The sequence below is a fragment of the Malania oleifera genome, chromosome 13 (assembly GCF_029873635.1).
Source record: "Malania oleifera isolate guangnan ecotype guangnan chromosome 13, ASM2987363v1, whole genome shotgun sequence".
Lineage (NCBI taxonomy): Eukaryota > Viridiplantae > Streptophyta > Magnoliopsida > Santalales > Ximeniaceae > Malania > Malania oleifera.
The window spans coordinates 10,349,211-10,364,990 of NC_080429.1; the positions used below are offsets into that span (position 1 = coordinate 10,349,211).

General features: G+C 36.5%; 1 protein-coding gene across 2 annotated transcripts in view; it reads left to right on the top strand.

The window, feature by feature from the left end:
• The window catches only part of LOC131146006 (tripeptidyl-peptidase 2), an 84,923-nt gene that overhangs the window by 18,476 nt on the left and 50,667 nt on the right, over window positions 1–15,780 (top strand). For both annotated transcript variants that reach the window (XM_058095250.1, XM_058095253.1), the window contains exons 10-17: window positions 4,082–4,165; window positions 4,309–4,496; window positions 4,648–4,822; window positions 4,950–5,071; window positions 5,157–5,236; window positions 13,446–13,504; window positions 14,242–14,396; window positions 15,472–15,650. In XM_058095250.1, coding sequence (XP_057951233.1) covers window positions 4,082–4,165; window positions 4,309–4,496; window positions 4,648–4,822; window positions 4,950–5,071; window positions 5,157–5,236; window positions 13,446–13,504; window positions 14,242–14,396; window positions 15,472–15,650 — 1,042 coding nt within the window. The remainder of the gene's footprint in view (window positions 1–4,081; window positions 4,166–4,308; window positions 4,497–4,647; window positions 4,823–4,949; window positions 5,072–5,156; window positions 5,237–13,445; window positions 13,505–14,241; window positions 14,397–15,471; window positions 15,651–15,780) is intronic.

A 15,780-nucleotide genomic window follows, 5' to 3' on the forward strand; every position in this document is an offset into this window, starting at 1 on the left:
AATCTTAAACTACAACCTGCCAAACCTGAGGAAGTAACCAATAAAGACCATACCAAAGATTGGTTGGAAGGCTACTTTATCTATCACATACATGTATTGACATAGCCTTTGTTGTCAGTATGGTAAGCCAATTCATGCACTCACCAGAGCCTGACTACTTTGATGCAGCTTATAGAATCTTGAGATATTTAAAGGGAACTCCAGAAAAAGGTCTATTGTTTGAAGACCCTAGACATCTACAAGTTGAGGTATACACTGATGCAAATTGGGCTGGGAGTATAACCGAACGAAGATCAACTTCTGGTTATTGTGTCTTTGTTGGTGGAAATTTGGTTACATGGTAAAGCAAAAAACAAAATGTGGTAGCTAGGAGTAGTGCAGAGGTAGAATTTAGAGCAGTTGCTCATGGAGTTTGAAGTGTTGTGGATTAAGAAATTATTGTAAGAATTGAAAGTCACCAATCTGCTACCTATGAGACTGTATTGCGATAACAAATCAGCCATAGCCATTGCTCACAATCCAGTGCTTCATGATAGAACAAAACATGTTGAGGTCGACAAGCATTTTATGAAGGAGAAGTTGGACAGTGGACTGATTTGTTTACCCTATATCTCTACTACTGAACAAGTAGCAAATATACTTACAAAAGGACTACCAAAGAAGCAATTTAAAAATTTGATCGGCAAGCTGGCTATGGAAGACATCTTCAAACCAGCTTGAGGGGGAGTGTTGGAAAATTTCAAAATTTTCCCAGTCAACTCTCCTTGATTATAGGAGAAATTTTTGTAATTATGTAAATCTACTCTCCTTGATTATAGTAGAAATTTCTGTAATTATGTAAATAATCTTAGGAGATGTTCTAGGATATATTCTTAGGAAATATTCTAGGAGATTTGTTAGCAATTGTCATTCCTTCCTTTTTTTTTTTCTATTCTTTCCTTTATTTTTATTTCCTTTTAGATTATCCTTGTAGTCTATAGGACATTCACATTGTACCTAATTTTACAATAATAAGAAATACTATTTCAATTCTTCTCCACTTCTAGAACATATACTGCACTCAGCCTCCAGAACACTTTTGATCTTAGCGAGTCTCTTCTTTTGCCTAAGCTTCCATGTTCTAGTTTTCTATACTTACCAAATCAACCACCTATGTCTCCATGTAGTTTGAGTCCTTCTCATAGTCTTGATCGTTCTAATTTGCAGGTGTATTCACGACAACAACTCTAAGGAAGAGAGCTTCTAATACCATACCTTTGGTTTCCTCATCTAATGATCATATTTCCCATGATGTTGATCGCAATTACTGTCTGGGAAGGTAAATGCATTTGTACAAAATATCCCATCTCCAAATTTGTTTGCCGTGACTTCTTATCATCCTCCTATTATTGTTTTGTTACTATTCTTTTCATTTGTTGTCCTTCCTAAATCTGTTTCTGAAGCCTTAGCCTACCTTGAGTGGAGGAATGCAATGGTTAAAGAGTTGATTGCTCTATAGGACAATAATACTTGTGATATCTCTTTCTCTTGACAAATTGTGGTTGGTTGTTGCTGGGTATATACTATGAAAGTCAACTTTGATGGTTTTGTAGCTCGTTTGTAGGCACACCTTGTTGCTAAGGGGTACACTCAGGTGTATGGTCGGATTATTTCGTTGCTTTTTCACTGGTTGCCAAACTTGCATTTGTACGCTTGTTCATCTCCTTGGCCACCACTTGTTATTGGCCTCTGCATTAGTTATATGTGAAGAATGCCTTCTAGCATGGTGATCTTGAGGAGGAGGTCTATATGGAGCAACCACCTGTTTGTTGCTCAGGCGAAGTTGTGCTTAGTTTGTCAGCTCAAGAAGGCAATATGCGGTTTAAAATAGTCTCCTAGAGCATGTTTTGGTCGATTTAGTGCTGTAGTCTTTGAGTTTGCTCTTCAACGATGTGCAATGGATCACTCTGTGTTTTATCGTTCATCCGGTAGGATCCTTTTTATTGTGTATTGTATGATATTATAAGTACATGTGGTGATGATCAAGGTATTCAAAGCCTAAAAAATTTTCTTCGGACAGAGTTTCAAACCAAAGATTTGGGACCATTTAAATACTTCTAGGTATAGAAGTGTCCAGATCTTGTATGGGATCTTTTAGATGAAACTGGGCTATTGGGATCTAAATCGGTCAATACGCTCATGGATCCTAATGGAAATTTAGTGTCAGATATTGGTGATTTGTTGCCTAATCCTGGATGATATTGGAGAATTTGTTGGAAACTTTAATTATCTTATAGTTACTCGGACAGGGATATGTTTCGCAATAAGTGTTGTGAGATAATTTTTGGATTCTTCAAGGACAATTCATTGAAACACAGTAATTCTCATCTTAAGATATCACAAAGGTGCATCTAGAGGAGTCTCTTATATTGAGTTCAGGGTCACACTTATATTTGGGGAAATACTGATGCAGATTGGGTTGGATCACCTTCAGATAGAAGATCCACAAAGAATTGGGTTTCCTACATTCTCAGCTTATGGAGTTGATGTGTAATAATCAAGCTGCTCTTCATATTGCCTCCAACTTCATCCCTTCATGAGCAAACATGAAAGTTGATTGACACTTTGTTTGGGAGAAACTTGTGTAGAAGCTCATTACCACCACTCATGTGTAGTCGATATGCAGCTCGCTGATTTGTTTACCAAAGCTTTGGGGGATGCTTGTGTTAAATTCATTTGTGACAAGCTAAGAGCATATGATATCCATGCTCCAACTTGAGGGGGAGTATTAATGGTTATTTTAGCTTTTAGTATTATTAGTGTGTTAATATTATTTTAACAAGTGAGAGTTAATGAGGTTATTATGGTCATTAGAATGTGTTTGATATCTATTATAAATAGAGGGAGAAACCTATCACTCTATTAGGTCATTCATTTAATCATAAATCTCAAGAGTTTCCCTCTTGTAGTGGAAAATAAATTTGTTTGTGATTTCAGTAGCTTGTCTATGCATTATACCTTGGAATGTCTTTTCGAAGATGAGCTTGCCATGTAGGACAGGAAGCTGGAAAAAAAGACCAGATTGATTTGACCTTCTTTGGAGGAAGAATAGGGTCAAGGATTTGATGATTTCTAAGCTAATAGAGTTAGTTTATTCATTAGTAAAAAATATTCTGATCTGGGGGTTCAATTTTAACTAGGGAATCCTAGGGTTTTTATATGATTAGCAAGGAATCTGGATGTAATTTTCTAATTTTTGTTTTCCTATAATTAGTTCGGTTGTTTTCATTGAATTATTTGGACTTGAATTGAGTTAATGTTGTGTTTTCCTCCATGTTTCCTCCTTTTTCTTGGTCCCACAATGTCCCTCTCTCTCTCTCTCTCTGTGCACATTGCATCTATGTGTTGATGCAAATCTCCATGCTTGCATTTAATCAATTATTTACGTTTTTAGGTGGCTAGTTTCTTGTGGATGTAAATTACGATGCTTTGAGAGACATTGTACATTTTGCTTGCATGCTCAAGCTTTAATCTACCATGCTTAGATGAATTACTTTAACACCATAAAGAAAAAAAGAAAGGGATTACTGAAGTAGAAATGGCTTATGATTTTACTGTAATTGTGGAGAGTGAGGGCACTCATGTTTCTTCCTATACATTGCATTTGGAAATTGTTCAGTTAGTCATGCTGATATAAACCACTTCTGTCAAAACAAGTTATGATTTTTCTATAATGGAGTGCTTGGACAGCGTGTTATTCTTTATATGTATACATGTTTGCTAACTGCTACGTTCAACTTGTTATTTCCCCTGCTTTCTTGTTGAGAGAATTTATTTTATCGCGTGTGGTACTTTGGCTGTGTGATGCACTTAAATTATTGATAGGCTAATCTTCACTTTCTACGTATAATCCTTGCATGTTTTCTATGTTTGCTTTTCTGCATTTCTCAAGATGATTTTAATGGTTTGGGGGTGAGCTAACCTTTGTTATGTAGCTCACTACCTTTGAACAAAATTTGAAAGAGAAAATGGAAGGATGTTCTGTTTCTGGTGTGCTAGAGGATGGTCTTTAATGATGGCTTTTGGACATGTAATTTTGCAGCACAAATGTGATCTTATCAACATGAGTTACGGTGAAGCCTCGTTGCTGCCAGACTATGGGCGTTTTGTTGATCTTGTTAATGAAGTATCCATTCAAACCTTGCAATTAGATTTCTAGTGTATTCACATGCGCATACACAAACACACACATACATATACAACACATACATACATGTATTTATCTAATGTTCTTGGATGACATTCATTCTTTATAAGTTATAACTTTAGGTGGTTGATAAACATCGTGTGATATTCGTCAGTAGTGCTGGCAACAGTGGTCCAGCACTGAGCACTGTGGGCGCACCTGGTGGAACAACTTCAAGCATAATAGGGGTTGGCGCATATGTTTCTCCTGCAATGGCTGCTGGAGCTCATTCTGTAGTTGAACCACCTATTGAAGGGCTTGAGTACACTTGGTATGCTTTCTTCTGCTATTTGAATCTTGAGTTATTGAGGAGCATTTAGTAAATTATTTTCTTATATATTTTGAAGCATGCTTCTTTTTTATGCCTCAGCATGATCTTGGTTTGCTTCTGAAATATATATGATTGGATGAAATGGATGCAGGTCTAGTCGAGGACCATCTGTTGATGGCGATCTTGGTGTCTCTATTAGTGCTCCTGGTGGGGCAGTGGCTCCTGTTCCTACATGGACTCTTCAACGACGCATGCTTATGAATGGAACGTCAATGGCGTCTCCCTCCGCCTGTGGGGGAGTCGCATTATTAATCAGTGCAATGAAGGTTCATGTGATTTACCATATCTATATATATATATATATATATATATATATATATTTTCCCTTTTCAACATGATATTACAATCTTTGTATGTGTGACTGAAATGCTTAAGCATATGGTTTCTCTGCAGGCTGAGGGTATTCCTGTGAGTCCATATATTGTACGGAGGGCTCTTGAAAATACGTGTGTTTCTGTGGGTGGATTACCAGAAGATAAGCTGTCAACTGGACAAGGGCTTATGCAAGTTGACAAGTGAGATGTGCATCATGTGCTGTAGTTCTTTCTTAAGTTCTTATCTGTAAGTGTGAACAATCTTCGATAATTAATTGCATGACAGGGCATATGAATATATTCAACAGTCCAGGAATTTTCCATGTGTTTGGTATCAAGTAAAGATCAATCAAGCTGGAAAATCAAGTAAGTCTAGTTTCTGTGTGCGTGTGCATGTGAACAACCTGGAAAATGATTGTTGTGTCTCGTTATTTTGATGAGTGCATAAGGTATTTTTGTCATGTATTAATATTTATTATTTTTGAGTAGCAAAAATTTTTGTTGAAGTATTATTCCATATTTTTATGTGTTTCTTAGAGTAATAACCTGAAATCAACTAGCATGCTCAACTTCTCTTTAAAAAATCTTAAAAAGGAATAGTCTGTAAAATTTTAAAATGATGAAAATCATGTTTATTCTAATTAACAGTCATTTGAAATTTCTCACATTGCAGTTTGATTATTCTAAAGAAAACAATAATGATATATTTTAAATTAACAGCCATGAAATTGCCATGGTCATGCAAAGAGGGCCCTAGGAGGTGGGAGCTGGGAGCTGGATGGGGTCTTAGCCTCACAACATATGTGGAATCTTGCTGCTTTTATTACTTTAAACTCATTCATTTGGGCTTGAAAGTCAAAAATTATTTTTTGAGCTTTCATTCTTTTTTATTTTTTCTTTCTATCTTCATTTTTATTTTATTTTATTTAATTTTGTATTTTTGGGATGGACTTCTTGTCCTCTTTCGTGGTAACTTCTCTTTATCTAATATACCTTCTTTTATTATACAAAAAAAAAAAAATTTTTTTTTTGAGAGTGTGGGGTTTACATAGGAGGGCAGCGGCGCAAACTAAACTAAAGCAATTTTTTAAGATAAAATGTCTAGAATATCCATTGAGGAAATTGTTAACAGTATTGTGTGAATTGGAAGACTTTGTCACAGCTGTAGGTCTAGGTCTTCTCCTCAATTTATTATATATGCCAAACACATCACAAGGACCATAATACTCTCACTAACTCTTAGTTACTGACAAACGTAATAATACTAACCAACAACCAATAACACTCCCCCTCAAGCTGGAGCATAGGTGTCATATGCTCCTAGCTCTTTACAAATTGATTTAACTTGAGCAACCCCTAAAGCTGTTGTGAATGGATGAGCAAGTTGGTATCGGACTTCACGAGTGGTTTCAATGAGCTCCAATACAAGTTTCTCCCGAACAAAATGACAGCAACTTTGATATGCATTGTTGTCTCTTGAAAGACCTGATTTTTTTGTTGGGGGGGTCAATGTGAAAATGGCAACATGGTTATCACACATCAACTCCATAGTATTAGATTATGGAAAATGAAGGGCCTGTTTAAGTTTTGGAAAGCAATTTTCATTTTCCATCTTAGTTTTCAGCAAGTTGCAAAAACGCTCGCTAAATTTTTGTTTTTGCAATGTTTTTGTGAAATAAATGAATAACAATAACAAGTTTTGGCACTATTTGCCTGTGAAAATAATTTTATTTTTCATTTCTAATTTTTTATATAATTACAAAAATGGCACCTTATTTTCTAATTTTTTCCAAATTTATATAGAAAAGTTGGAAAACATCTTTTCATTATTATTCTAGGTTTGCAACTCTTACTTTGCATATGAGAGCATGAGATTTGAATCTTAGACTTTAATTTGTGTAGATTGTGTATATATAGAATTTCTTCTAAATCCATACAAATCCAAATTCAAGCCCCAAAATCCATGATTGGAGATATTACCTTATATAAAATTTGGAAAAGGATTATTTTAAAATATGAAAATAAAAAATGAAAAATTATTTTGCACATTTAGACAAACTCTTCATTTTCTACTTTTTTAACACGAGTATTGGAAAATTAAAAAATAAGCTAAAATTTTTATAATTCTTTGAAAACTGAAAATTAAAAAATAAATTTTTTTTTTCAAAACTAAACAGGCTCTAAGTTCTTCCATCATGTTCTTAAGCCAACTAGTTCACATGTAATGTGTGCCTTGGGCCATGGTCCTATAGTCATACTCTGAACAACTTGCTTCTTACTCTTTGGATACTAGGTTACTGCCCATAAAGACATAGTTGTGGATCTCTTGTGAGAGGATGATAGCCAACCTGCATGATTTTGATCATGATACAAGAGTCTTTTTCCTGGTGCACCTTTGGGGTTGCAAGATTTGAATGACAACATCCTAGTGGCTCGTGGAGTCGAGGAAGTGGTTCTCAACACTTGTTGCGAAGGATATGTCCTGTCGTGTGATTGTGAGGTAGTTTAACTTTCCAACAAGTCAATGTAGTTGAGGATCATTAAGTAAATCACCAACATTTGTTAATAATTTACTATAAGGATGCATAGGTTTATGTGCTTGATTCGACCCCAACAATCTGGTCTCACCTAAAAGATTTAGAACATACTTCCTTTGTGAAAGATATTGTATGTTGTTCGCCAATGGCTGAACTAGTCGGGGTGGAATGTGTGATGATTGATAAAGGGAACATACTTTTTAGGTTTAGGTAGTCCATCAGATTTAACAACATCCACTAAGAAAACCAATCAATGAGCAATATAAACAATTGGAACAAATCCATGATCAACAATGTTATATCATGCTTTATAAAGGGATTTAGGACAAGTGAGAACCAAACAAATATGAAAACTAGGCCTCACAAAGCCTCGTGTGCCAGTGTGTGTAACTAGGAATGTCAGCCTCTTGCCAGCATGTGGTTGGGTGTGATGAGCCAAGTTGGTCATGGTAGTATGCTTGCTTGATCATTTGCCTTGTGTACATTGGATAGATAACCATGATGTAAGTACTAGTATAGTGTTTATTCATTGGGTACAGTAATGCCTTAGGGAAAATAGGGAGTATGACTCTTCGATCATTCCTTGTGCTAGAGTAGGAATTGTATGGAAAGCTCCTTTGGGGAGGGTGAGTGTTCATTAATCATTGTAAAACTCACTAACTATTGTAAATGTGTCTTGTGGTCTTGCCTGCTTCCTTCCCTCACTAAACACATGTTGCCTATGGAGGTTTGATAATATGAATTGCATTGCTTTACTATATATACTGCTTGACTCTTGCTTACTTCAATGATTGCTTTCTGCTTTTGCTTAATTTGTATTTGATGTTTGTGAATTAAGCTTGTGTGCTACAACTAGTTTTGCACAACCTTCACACATGTGGAGTGTTTAGCCTGTGATAGTTGGTATTGGGGATTGGTTAATTGCTTTGTGATTCTGTTGCTTTTAGATTGTGGGATTGTGTGCAGTATTGGTGGGAGAACCATCTTACACACTAATATAGAGGAAATTGATGCGCAAAGGTGTAGGTTGGGATCGTCAATCATGTCGCCATAGAGGTGGCCCAATTCATAGATCACGTTGATTTATTGGAGGGATCCTAAATACAATAACAAGGTTCTATTCATGAATTTTCGTAAGATTTCCTTAGTACGGTGGAAGCACTACAACACTAGTTGGGATGAATGAGCTTACTTGTGAATGTGATGCTTTGTGCTTTTGGGAATTCCTATTCTATATGGATAGAATATAGGAGAGCAAGGATATTGGGGAAGAGTAGTGGTGCCCATGATGCGAAGGAGTTGTAGTACTTCTTATTTGACATGGAATAGTACTTTCGTGAGGTGAGAGTGAGGAGGTGGAAGTATGCATGGCTACAATGTTCTTGAGATGGGATGCAAAGTGTGATGATGTACAAAATACGATAAGATTTAGAAGAATCAGTATATATTTGATGCTTGGGCACACTTGAAGAAATAGCTCAAAACCTAATTCTTTTTTGAGAATGTTGAGTAAAATGCTCAATGCAAATTGTGAGATCTAAAGTACACTAGCATAGTTTTATTTTTTTAATTTTATTTATTTATTTTTTATTTTTTTAATGTAACAAAAGAAATACATTGATAGAGCAGGGATGTACAAACGGGAGAATAAGACATCTCCTTTCAAAACTCTAGGTTACCCCAGGAAAAGTCAAAAGGGAAAATAAAGAAAAACACTAAACAACCCAAATTAATCAGCATGCCTTATTAATTTAACGAGGAAAGCCAATCATGCTGAATATTCGAAAAACACACCCCCCCCCCCCCTGAAGTTTCCATTATCCACACACCAAAGAGAAGCCAAATAGTGAATCTTTTCCCAAACCAACAAAAATGACAACTTCTTCCCTGAAAAAATACAGCAAATAGGGCCCAAATCCATAACTCCTCTCCTTCCTTTTTTCTGTCAAAATCGACAAAATGAATTGCCAAAAACTCCTCAATTGTCTTTAGACAAACCCAACATTTTCCAAAATAATTAAATAGCTTGTTCCAAATCCTTTAGCTGAAGTCACAATGTAAGAAAAGATGATGAGCAATTTCAGAGCAATTAAAACAAAGCACACGTACATTTGGAGAGAGAGACTAATGATCTTCTAATTTGTGACAAGTTATTGGTATTGAGCCTATTAAGTGCAGCCATCTAGAGAAAAGCTTTGATTTTAGGGGGACTTTGGCCTTCCAAATTGTTCTAAGATCCAAATTAGTATCCCACTCGTTCCCATCTAGTCCAAATTTGCTTTTTATAGCTTTTTACCACAGGGAAGAAACCTCTAAAACGAACCGCTTAGGCCATTTGGCCAAGAGAGCTGTGTTTTTAGACACCAAATTGCCTAGGACCAAGCCCTTTCATTTAGACCTAGAAACCACTTCCCACCTTGCCAAGTGATCCCGAACAACCCCCACTTGTAGGCCTTTCACTAAACCTCTAACCACAACTCTTTCAACCATCCTACTTTTAAGGAATTTGCCACTAAAACGAACAAATTAGGGGAAAGAGGGTCTCTTTATCTAATCCCGTTGTAGCCTTAAACCAAGATTTAGACTCCCGTTCACTGACACCGGGTAAAACACATTCCATATACAACCTTTCATCCAATTTCACCATCTCTCTCCAAGACCCTTCATAAAAATCTTTTCCAAGAAGTTCCAATTCACCCTATCATAGGCTTTCCAAAATCCAACTTTAAATTAAGCCCACTCTTCTTCCTTCTCCTAATATCCTCAATGACTTCATTTGTAATCAGAATCACATCCACTATTCTTCCCCCCCCCCCCCCCCCCTTTTACTTGGAGAAGGTTTTGAAGTGGATTAAGAAGTTTTTGATCGAATGAGATTGTTTCATTTCAATGCTGTTGACTTAGTCTCTGTTAAGTTCTATGCAGAACTAATCAAGTCACTATGTGGTCAAGATAGGAGTCTACTTTGCAAATACGAAGCATCGACCCCAATCTTGGCCAAAGTCAGGAAGGCCTCTTTCAAGGTTGATCCTTTGGCTTGGATGAAGGTGCACCTACTCTCACGCTATTCATTGTTGACACAGAGGAAGAACACTATGACCAGAGCATCACTGAAGACTTTGCAGCATGGCATACAATATGTTGAAGAGATCCTTGTAGATATAGAGTTTTTAGTGAAGTGGAAGGGTCTGGAAGACGTGTAACCATTCGTGGAGAAAGTTGAAGACTACTCAACATCAAAGTTTACGAGGACGTTCACAAGCCAAGTTTGCTTAGGGCACTAGGGTTGCATGTGACTAATTGCCTTGTGCACATCGGGTGGGTAACCATCATGTAAATATTAGTATAGGCTTATTCAATGTGTACACTAATGCCTTAGGGAAAATGGGGAGTATGATTCTTCAATCATATTGATGTTTACTTGTGCTAGAGTAGGAATTTCATAAAAAACCCTTTAAGGATCTGTTAATATTCATCAATCATTTTAAACTCACTAGCTATTGTAAACGTGTTTAGCTTGCTTCCCTCCTAGCTAAATTTTGCCTATAGATGTGTGATTATATGAATTTTTTTGCTTGACTCTTGTTTATTTTCATGATGACCGCTTCCTTTTAATTTGTATTGGATGCTTTTGAACTTGTTGATGTGGTGAATCCACGTATTACTTATAGTGGACTAGTTAAGTTTGTGTGCTACAAGTAGTGCCATGTGGCCGTTTGCATGATGTGAATTATTTGGCCGATGACATTGGGGTTTGAGTAGGATTTCAAGATGCTTGATGCTTGTGGGCAATGATGATGTTGGTTTTTCAAAATTTCTAGGGATTGTATGGTCCTGAAGTGGTTGTGTCGTTGTGGGTTTTCTGGGGAATGCAATGCTTTCTGGCTATTGCTGGAGCTGTTTCAGTTGTGGTGGAAATATGGAATGGATGACCTTCCTTCACTGGCAAACATGCATAGGTTTATGAGCTTTAGGGCTTGGTTTGGCAGTGGCCATACCAATCACTGCCATAAGTCTCCCCTTCTGCTTATGTTTTATAATTTATGTCAAGTACATCACAATGACCATACTACCCTCACTAAATCTTAGTTATTGAAATAGGTAAAATACTAAATACCAATGACCAGTGATTTGAGGCGCGCCTTGAGGCAATTTTGGCCTAAAACGCGCCAAGGAGTAAGTGAAAAAGCGTAAGTCCAAAAAGGCGTACGCCTTAGGTGAGAAGGCGTACACCTCAGTCAAAAAAGCTCGCCTTTTTACTCCTCAGATGCAAGGCGTACACCTTTTGGGATTCATGGTTTAAAACATATATTTTAAAAGCCAGAACCCAGAACGCACCTGAAACCCTATCCTCCCTCTCTCTCGTGTGAAGCTTCTTCTCCTCCGCTCTCTCGACGAAGCCTCTGTTCTCTTTTCGAAGCCTCTAGTCTTCTCCTTTCTCGATAAATCCTCTCGATGAAGCCTCCAGTTTTCTCCTCTCTCGACGATTCCTCTGGACGAACCTTCAAATCTCTCGACGAAGCCTCTTGTCTTCACCGACGAGTCGACGAAGCTTCCGTAGCTTTCTTCCAGCGCTTTCTCCCTCTCTGACCATTCCTCCAAGCTTCTCGTCTCTCTCCAACGAGTCGTGGACCTTTCCAATTTAATCTTTCTCTATTCATTTAGTTTTATATTCTTAGGAATTAGTGAATGACTTTAATTTGGCTTTTTCTAATAATTTGGCCTTTTTCTATTCTTTTGATAATGTGGCTCATTTTTATTTTTTAATATGTATTATTTGTGTTTGCTATCTAAAATTGACTTATATGATATTTAAAAATTATGTTTTTATTTTTTTCTTCATTATTCTAAAATTTTTCTCATTATTTTACTATATATAAATTGATTTTATTTATTAATTATTTAAAAAAATGCCGTCCCAAAATGCTTACGCCTCAACGCCTTGAGGCTTACACCTTGCCTCAGGGAGGGTAAAACGCCTCGGCTTTTAAAACACTGTCGATGACCAACAATAGAGACTAATATCTTTGGGAGAAGGGCAAGTAAATGCATACCTAGGCAACTTTTTAGCACTGATAACTGAGCCAGCACAAAGATTATCTTTTCTATAGAAAAGCTGCATGCCATCTTTCCAATGTTAGGCAATTATCTTTTTTGCATCCAAAGTCAAGGGTAGGAAATAAGGCCTCCCCCCTTTCACAAAACAATCACTATAGACAATAGCTTCTATCTTAAAGTTTTACAAACTGAACTTGAGGATTCAATTTTATATCTCAATAGAAGTGAACTGGAATGTAAATGCAGGTATTCTTGTTTTGTTTATTTAACTAGGGACAGACCGTTAGAACACTCAAAGTGTGGAGAAAAATGGATGTAAGTGAAATGTTGTTTTATTATGAGTGAGTCAATCTTCATATAGTCTAATATCACACTTACCTGATTGGTCTATTCTAATCACTGACCAAAGCATTGGTCTTATTTTGGGAATAAATGCAGAAGAAATTAAACTGCTCTCTATGAGCTTGAAACTTTTTGAGTAACCAGTCGTTCAACTAGGTATCAGAGCAGGAGGTCGTGTGTTTGAAGTTTGAACCACCACACACCCAAAACTGTTAAAAGCATCCCTGTATTTGGTGAACAAAGATGGGTCATGTGCAAGGGGGAGTATGTGTGTGTATATCTTCTATCGGCGACGAGGTTGAACTTTTAGAGTAACTAGCTGTTCCTCAATTCATTACCTAGTAATAAATAGACAAATTACAACATATTGGCATAGAGTCTTGGTTCCCTGATTAAATATTAGATGTAGAGGCTGTTAATTTAGGAGTGTTGAGTGCTCTCTGTGCCGGTGGAGGGTGGTGGTTGATGCTCACAGCATGTTTGCCTACAAATAAGCCGGTAACTGTTTATTTGTGTTCTGTTTGTCCATAAAGGTTGCTTCAAATGGTTTATTACTTTCTAATGAGCAGGGTATATTGCACTCTTGTCAAAACTCTTAGAACCCAATTGGTTTTTAAAATAATGTAGTTTTATGGCAGGTCCTACATTCCGAGGTATCTATCTGAGGGAGGCTAGTGCTTCCAAACAGTCAACTGAGGTGAGGACTTGAGCAAACTTTATGGACATTGTAGGCATATGTATAAACATTTTAAATGAGTTCCTGCATAATTTTATTTTTCAGGTTGCTTTTTCATTATTTTACTTTTTGCTGCGTTCCAGTTCTCATCTGGTGTGATGATTATCTTGACAACTCTCTTATTGGGAAAATTACGATGCTTTAGACTGACAACACTTTCTAAAAATCTTTGACATATCTTAATAAGTTTTGTGAGGGCAAGCCTTGACCCATTGGTATCGGTGTACATTCAAACCAGAAGGTCATGGGTTTGAAGTCAGAGGAATAGTCTCTTGAATTGTGGTGATAAAGCTGCGTACATTGTGCCCTCTTAGACCCCGATACTGTGTGGGAACTTTGTGCACTGGGTGTTGAGTTATCTTAGTGGGTTTTGTAAAAAATATATAAAATTCAATAAGCTCTGATTATTTTAAATTTTTTTGTTGGGGAGTTTTGACATGATGTAATTTGTAAAATGTTGTTTGTCACCATTCTTGTTTCTTATCACCAGCAGCTGCTTATATGCGTTCGTAGTTCTGATATATCCATACTTCAGAAAGTCTTTCTTTTTGTTGTATATGTAAGGAGTTTTCATGAAGGAATATCACTTTAGTTTAGCCATTAGGTGTATAAATTTGTTGCAAGGTTTATTCCATAAATATTCATTTTCTTCGTTGTCTTTGTACATTTCTTGATGGCTAACACACCATGTTCATCAGTGGACTGTGCAAGTTGAACCAAAGTTTCATGAAGATGCGAGTAAATTGGACCAATTGGTTCCCTTTGAGGAGTGCATTGAGCTACATTGTATTGAAAAGACTGTCGTGAAGGCTCCTCAGTATCTCCTTCTCACCCATAATGGGCGTAGCTTCAAGTGAGCATCACATCGCTGTTCTTTTACCTCCTAATTCTCCATGTATTTTTATTAATTTATACTTGTTTGGTTTATTCAGTTTTCCTTTCTTTCATTATTTTTTGAAACTTTTTTTTGAAGAAGTTAGCAATACCGGGAATGGATCTTCATGTTGCGTTATTAAGGTTGTTGAGATGAAATTAATGAACAACTTAACATTGATGTGGCAAAGCATTCCTATATGTATGTGCTCTTACAAGAGTATCTTGAAAATTATGAAGGGATATACTTGGAAGTATGTATTCGTGTGTGCATGCATCTTTGTGTTAACTGAGGAAATTGGTGCTATATTGTCTTATGTTCATTCTTTGTGAATTGTGACACCAATTTTGGTGAATATAAATAGTTTGAAATGGTCATTGCAAAGCATCATGCATTTAAGCATCACATAAATCTTGCTTAAAGTATGTTAGGTTGTATATTGAGGTATACTATAGTTTTTTCTTTTAACTGAATCAAGAAAATTTTACTTCTCTGGTACAGTCCTCTTGCAACTTCAGTGTACAGTGTTCATTTGATTTGTGCTTAAATCAGGTGGGTTTTAATGTATATAAGAACAAAAAAAGTTTTACTTTTCTGGATATGGTCCATTTGCAAACTTTTGTATGCTGCTTTCATTTATTTTCTCCTCAGAGCAGGTGGACTTTGATTTATCTTGGAATTATTTTAACAGTGGTGCATGCAGTGTGGGTTGGTTTTGAGCTGAGGATCTTGTTTCTTGAATTTAGATGCAAAGTACAAACAGACAGTAACCGGTAGCTTGAAATATCAGTTTGTAGATGACTGACAAAAGTATAAGGATCAGTCTGACTTCGTATTTAAATAATTAGTTCACACATATGAATACATGAAAATTGCACGTTGCTGTGTTCAGAATATTTTTTGGTTTAATCAACATAGCTACATTCATAATTGCCAATCTGCATTATATTTATATTTTATAGCTATTGCCAATGAACATATGATGTTAGTTTCTGCTGTTGAAATTTGTTTGTTTCGTGACAATGGACATGTTTATTTACCTCTTCTTTTCCAGTATTGTCGTGGATCCTACCAATCTCAGTGATGGTCTACACTATTATGATCTCTATGGGATAGACTGCAAAGCACCATGGCGTGGTCCCCTTTTCAGAATTCCGATTACCATAACAAAGCCTATGGCTGTTAGCAATAAACCTCCGCTAGTTTCATTTTTGGGGATGCATTTTTCGCCAGGTGATTATCGTCTGGTTCAGAGAATAAATTGTTTTAACCTTAGCCATGTTAGTTAACATATCAAAAGGTGTCCATGCATTGGTTCACTTACATTGCATATGCCTTCTAGCCTCTATATTTTTTGTTTTCC